At 39.8% G+C, this 6,591-nt stretch overlaps 3 protein-coding genes across 3 annotated transcripts in view; all 3 read left to right on the top strand.

Annotated features, from left to right (window-relative positions):
• LOC105561953 (tubulin glycylase 3A-like) overlaps nucleotides 1-1,087 on the top strand; it is a 4,372-nt gene extending 3,285 nt beyond the window's left edge. The window contains exons 5-6 of the mRNA XM_012012368.1: nucleotides 715-920; nucleotides 993-1,087. Of these exons, the coding sequence (XP_011867758.1) occupies nucleotides 715-920; nucleotides 993-1,087 (301 nt within the window). The remainder of the gene's footprint in view (nucleotides 1-714; nucleotides 921-992) is intronic.
• Nucleotides 1,088-1,236: 149 nt separating this feature from the next.
• LOC105561952 (tubulin glycylase 3A-like) lies at nucleotides 1,237-3,735 on the top strand. The gene is made up of 3 exons (XM_012012367.1): nucleotides 1,237-1,247; nucleotides 1,423-1,611; nucleotides 3,256-3,735. The coding sequence occupies exons 1-3, from the start codon at nucleotides 1,237-1,239 to the stop codon at nucleotides 3,521-3,523; spliced, it is 468 nt and encodes a 155-aa protein (XP_011867757.1). The 3' UTR covers nucleotides 3,524-3,735.
• A 1,738-nt stretch (nucleotides 3,736-5,473) lies between these two features.
• Nucleotides 5,474-6,172, top strand: LOC105561897. Its single transcript, XM_012012261.1, has one exon. The coding sequence runs from the start codon at nucleotides 5,657-5,659 to the stop codon at nucleotides 6,002-6,004; it is 348 nt and encodes a 115-aa protein (XP_011867651.1). The 5' UTR covers nucleotides 5,474-5,656; the 3' UTR covers nucleotides 6,005-6,172.
• Nucleotides 6,173-6,591: the final 419 nt, after the last annotated feature.

Genomic DNA, 6,591 nt, shown 5'->3' with positions numbered 1-6,591 from the left:
CCCCTTAACTGATGAAACAAAATTAAAGGGCTTGTGATAACGAAACGCTAAGCCGCACAAGTGAGGGAAAGACGCACGAGATTCTTAACTGATGTTTATTTATTGATTCCGTTTTATTTTTGCGCGCCGGGAATTCCTTATCTGCCATTCCGTCTCTCGAAATAAAACCTTATTGCGGGTTGTCAGACTCCACGTTAATTAAGCGACCTCGTAAAAAAGCGTCACGAGAGAAAGATCCTTGATTTGTTATATCGATATATTCCGTGTCGCGAGCACGTAAATTAGAAGGGGTCAGATACTTCTCGCTAGTTTCTGTTTAGGTCGTGGGCAAAGGCACGTTACGTTAAGAGCAACGTGCAACCGACACGTTTTCGCGATGGACGGATTTTGTTGACGTAGCGGACGAATTTCGCAGGCGAGCCGTCCTCCTTCGATTGGAGAGGAGACGCGGGGGGTGGCTTCTTGAAATTCGACGTCACCTGACAATCTCTCACGATCTCACGATTGAGACATTCCGCGATTTCATTAAATTAATTTCGCTTCGCCGACCGTCGAAATGCGGCCTCCGCTGACGGGGGATCCAATTCGCCGGCGGATGAATTTATTCGAACTTTCCGGAATTAAAGTCGAGAGATCCACGAGTTGCCGCGAGCCCGGCAACGAGAGCCGGGGCCCTTTCGCATAAATCGATATCAATATCGTTCGTTCGTAGAGATGCTTCCTGGCCGCCGTCGCGATTTTGGAGAAATTAAAGACCGCCGATCCGCAGCACGAGATGAGCGACATGAGGGGCATTTGGATCTTGAAACCCAGCCATTTGTGCTGCGGCAACGGCATCGTTATATCCCACAATCTCGAAGACATCTTGCGCAGAGTCGAGCAGAGGCCCAAAGATTATTATATCGTGCAGAAATACATTGGTACGGATACTTTTCTACAAACGCACTGCGAGGATCGCATTCAACTTGTTAGTCGCGTCATTTGTATTTCAGAGCGTCCCCTGCTGATCAAAGAAACCAAGTTCGACATACGACTGTGGTATCTGGTAACGAATACCTTCCCTCTCACAATATGGCTGTTCAAGTAAATCACATCGCAATTAAGTTACTCTAACGTGAAAAGTATTCTTCTCCATTATCCTTAAGAATAATAAATTTTCTCCGGCGCGAAAGACAACGTCACTTAAGTTTGAGCTTGAGTTAACGTAACACAATAAAGAGTGCATCAAATGTTATAATGTTATTACTGTTATTGTTCTCGACACGTCACGTTTCTCCTGCCGCAACTTTGTGCTTATCTCGCTCGATGTTAAAAAAGAGAAAGATTTGTTTGACTACAAGCTTTAACTTTATACCATCCCTTTGTCTTTGTTACGATCCGCGCTCTTGGTCTCCCATCCAGAGAAGCGTTTCTTCGGTTCAGCTCGAAGCCGTACACCTTCTCGACCTATCACGAGGCGATCCACATTTGCAATACCGCCGTCCAGGAGAAGTACGACGACGAGAAGAGACGCAGGCAGCGACGCAGGCAGGGAGAGCCCGAGGAATCCGCCGGCAGCAGATCGGTGCGCGATCAAGGATGGGACTGCGAGAAGCTGAACGAATATTTGAAGTAATCTCTCGTCCGTGCACCAAGACGTTTCGATTATCCATTCGTCACGCCGCCCGTCCGGCTCCCGGAGGCATTCCGAGGAAATTGATAGGGTCCGTGTGCAAATACGCTTTCTTCGAAGAGCGCGTTCGTCCGGGAACGCTCAGCGTTCGGGCACGGAACGTCTCGCCGATGATAATAGCCTCGCTCTACCCTCCCCGCTGTTCTCAAATGATAAATCGAATAAGATTTTTCGACGACACGATGTATATTCGACGCCCAATTGCGAATAAAAGCGGATGTATATTATCCGCGGTTTTGCGTTCGATTGGACTGGTTGTCGATTGGTATCGGTCCGTGTTACTATCGCGCGAAAGGATTGTCGCCGAGACGTTCGGAGTCCATCGAAGATTTCGTTGCTGTTCCATTTTAACGATAACGACTTTGCCGTCGGTTATCTTTGCCACGGCGGCTAAAGCAGACGGTATCTCAATAACAATCGAATATCGAACGTTGAAGTGTGTATTCAAGGGGATGGAGAGGCTGATGAAAGATACAAGTATTTTATTATTTCCGTAAATGTGAAAAGCGGAATTTAATAGTCTGCATTATTCTAACTTTATATGTTAATTTTGCATACCCTGCACCCTTTACAATCTTACAGTTTTTAATTCTTATGATAGATTTAATTTATTTCATTTGTTAAATTGTTAATCCTACAAAACTCCAACTTTCTTAATAGAAATTGTACTTCATTTCTTACAACAATATTATATCGTTATGTTTTTATCGACATTCTGGTCGTTTGAAAAAGACTAATTTCTTAAATGAATACTCCATGAGCAATTTTACACAGCCATAAAACAAAGATTTTTACGATGCGACAGTGTAAAATGTAAAGACTTAAAATATGTTTTTTTTAGTTTATTATTTATTTTGGGGATCCGATACCTGCGGAAAAAGATACGATTGTTCGCGAAGCCATAGTTTATTTACGATAATTGCACTTTTCAATGAAATACGAGCTTTCATTTTGATTATTGACGCTGAGTGGACTTCTCCATCACTACAAATGTTTCAATTTACCGCACGAAGTTTTTTCCGCTAAAACTTGTCCGATACAAACAAATATGTTTTATTCAACCGGTTTCGTCTGAATTATAAATGCGCTTAAATCATTTTTGTCTACATACAACACGTATCTCATGTTTTTAGTTATGCAAGTTCTAAACTGTGGTATCCATTTCCACTGTGACACTGAGTGACCAATTTTATTTTAAAACGGACCGATCACCGATTTCGTATTGCAATGGACTTTGCTTTTAATTTATAATAGCTTTATTGATGTATTTATTTTTCGGTTATCTTTTATAAAAACTTAATCAGAGATCTCGAAGCATATTCCTTTATTATTTTTAATAATAAATTCGATGGAAGTAAATAAAGACGTAAATTAATTAGTGGAAGTAAATCAAGATCAAGTGTCTTCAAACTGAAAAACAATGATAATTTATAAATAGAGGAAATAAACTTATATATTGAATACTTTTTTCGAGTCAAAGACGTTACTTATATAGTGCATATATAATTTATATAAAAATTAGTAAATAAAATATTATAAATATAAGAAACTTAATAAATTGTTAATTGCATGTACTTTCTCAGATCCATAGGTCATGAAGGAGAACCGTATTACGATCTGATTTACCCAAAAATGACAGAGGCCATTGTTTTAATGATGCTGGCAGCACAGAATCACATGGAGAGGCGCTGTTGCAGCTTCGAATTGTACGGTGCTGATTTCGTGCTGGCTGAGGATATGTCGGTCTGGCTGATCGAGATCAATACTAATCCCCGTATGCATCCGCCCAGCTCTAGAATAACTAGACGCCTTTATTCCAACGTATTGGAAAGCCTGGTGAAAGGTGTGTAAGCGGACTATATATTATTCTTAATAAACAATCAAGCAAATTATTTTCGAGATGGGCATCCTAGACGATGTTTACATACTTTAAGTGTGACCAAAAAGTCGACCATGTGATGTGCGATTTTGAGAGAACACTGTTTGCTTGGCTAATAAGTAGAGTTAAAAGTCCTCTATTATAAGATAGGATTCTAATGTGAGATAGCGGAGTTTCTGCTAAATTAATAGGCATCATCTGTTAGTTTCATCATTAAATTTATTGCCCTTGGAGTGAAATCTGTTTAGAGGAAAATTGATTGTTGGATCGTGTAATCTTCGCGAAAAAGGATTAGATCCTCTATAACGAGTCTTGAAGGCGAGGGATAAACAGTTAACGAGAATAAAGGGAAAACTAGGCGCGAAAAGAAGAGAGACCTTATTTTTGACCAGCGAGGAACGGCGCGTGTATTTCTGTAGAAACGGAATAAATAATTATACGTTTACTCGAGAGTGATCGGTTTCTATTTTTTATCTTATCGCCTGCTGATGAGTAGAGAATTGGATGTCGAGAGAGAAAGAGAGAGAGAGTGTGTGTGTTTGTTTGTTTGTTTATGTTAAGTAAGACTGTATTCGAAAGAAAGTTTTTCCGAGATAGCGAGAGAGTGGACGATTCTGGTGTCATTAACACCTCGTTTCGCACGAGTTTTAGAAATCGCGAGTACCGCTAACCGCAGCTTGCGATTAGACGAGTTACGCGTCGTCCGGATAGCCGACCCGAGACGGCTCCCTCTCGGTTTGCCAGGATGATAACAGTGACCATAATTCGCGGCGACGTAACGCCGATAAGCGCCACGTGCCCTACGTGATGGATTTACGCGAGGAATTAACCGCGTTAGCGAGATTTCCCAGGTGCAATTATCGAGCCTGAAATGGTCAAACACCTGATTGCATCGGTTATATCTTTAATGCATCTTCATGATCCTATCGTCCCTAATGGAGAAACAATATTTCACAAATTTAAATTCATTGAAAAACAGTAGATATTTCATTTAAAAAGCAATAAAATTGTTTCAATTTCAGTTATTTATCCATCCAAATAATTGCTTTCATTGAAGTAATTTTATCATATATATTTAAAATATATTAACCATTTTTCAATGATTGTAAATTTGTAAAATGTTCTTTAAATTAGTAAAAGCTCGGATATTTATTGTATTGTTTATGTCAATATATCCTGTAATATGAAAAAGGTTTATGCAAGTGTACCATAAAATTATAAAAATGTTGTGTTTTGACATTAAAACACTTTTCTTTTCGGAACGCTCATATCAGGATGTGTGTATACACATAAAGAAAAGATACAATAAAGATATTGGGTTTGCAACAATGAAATTCTTTTATTATGGCCACCAATAAAGTTAAACAGTAGAGCTTTATAAATTATGATTTCATAATCAATCTTTTTAAATTCTCTAATATTTAAGTTGAAAAGAATTCCATTCTCCTCATTCTTTATCTCTCATATGCATGGCTTTTTATTATTAAATTCAATATCCTATCTTCTCTGGAAAAGAGCTGATATACGCCGTTTGTATTAATTAACAAAATCGCTCCGGCCTCCCTTTTAATTCATTTTTGAATATTTAATTTTCTGAATCTGTCGAACGCAAACGTATCAAGTAAAAATATTCAACAGATTTGTAAATAGATCAATATATAATATATTAACTGTTGTAATAGCAGCGTGTATCGCAAAATTACTAATTTTAAATGAATTCTTCAATAATTAAAAAAAATAGAAGGATTACGTTTTCATATTTAAAAATACCAGATGTTGCCCATTTTAATATCCGAAATAAATCGGAAATCTTTTTCACCTGTGACATTTAAATGCCGAGAATTTATCAATATTACAATGCAATTAAAATTGACATTAAAGATATAAAGATATAAAATAGAACACATTTTAAATGACATTTACATAAATAACTCTAATAAAAGAAAGTCTTTTTATAAGAACAAGAGCTCTCGGATCTCTCTTACGCAATGATAAATGCAAAGTGGCGAAAGAGGATTTAAGAAAACTAGTATGCGACAGTGCACGGTTTCTGCTAATCTGTTTTCCACAAACTCCATCATCTAGTTAAGAGCGATTTTCGCACTATGGCGCACGATGAAAATCCTTCAATCACTTTGCTTACAGTGATAATGGACGTGCCGGTAAACGCTTGTGCCGACACGGGTGGCTTCAGCCTGGTCTACAAGCAGGACCTACCCGACTTCCAGCCTTACCTTGGTCCCTGCCTTTTCGTGGCTGGTAAGTCGATGACACTGCACGAGCGGTCGCCGGAACCAACGCCGAGGAAAGAAAAGAGGACAAACATTTGCGGTCCCTGGAGCAAGCAGCAACGTGCAAGGACCGCCCCGCCCATGATCCTACGCTCGAGAGAACCGAACGTGGTGGATCTTATTGACCATTTCAACGCCGGTCAATGCACTGCGGCCAATTGACGTGAGACCCTTTTAGTCGATGCTATCGGGTAAACATGGAAGCGATCGGAGGAGTGTCAGGCCATTTCTTCCATTTTTCAAGGTGCGTATTCAGTTGCGATAGGTTTAGAATGGAACTTGATATAATTGGCGCACGACATTTTTGCCGCGCGTGTCAAGCTTTAAATGGATAAATGTTAAAGTTGAAATGACCATGTCGATATTGATGAAGGAGAGATTGTGTTCGATATGACGGGCGTGAAGGAGTTGCAAGAGACCTTCGTTTTCAGATTAATCGAGGACACCGTCGCGCGATTGAACGCGAAATTTACGCAACCGTATTTTTTCACGGTAAATTTAGCACCGCGCCGTAATTAACGAGCGTGAGATAGCGCAGTGTAATTAATGTTGCCATTAGTGAGGCGATGTCCGCGCGCGCGCCGGCGCGACGTCTCTTCTTTTCGCGTCCTGAGGAAAATCACATGGCCTGAAGACGCGCTATTGAATACAGCGCTGTAAAAGTTGCACGAAATTATAACGAGGTAAACTTCCTCGGTCGCGTGATTGACGGAATACTTTTGCGAGAAATTTGCGACACGGTGCATAAT

This window comes from Vollenhovia emeryi, unplaced genomic scaffold (genome assembly GCF_000949405.1).
Source record: "Vollenhovia emeryi isolate VEMERY1.0 unplaced genomic scaffold, V.emery_V1.0 DF939198.1, whole genome shotgun sequence".
Lineage (NCBI taxonomy): Eukaryota > Metazoa > Arthropoda > Insecta > Hymenoptera > Formicidae > Vollenhovia > Vollenhovia emeryi.
Note: the sequence above shows the minus strand (reverse complement) of the source record. Positions and strands in the feature narration are given on the sequence as shown.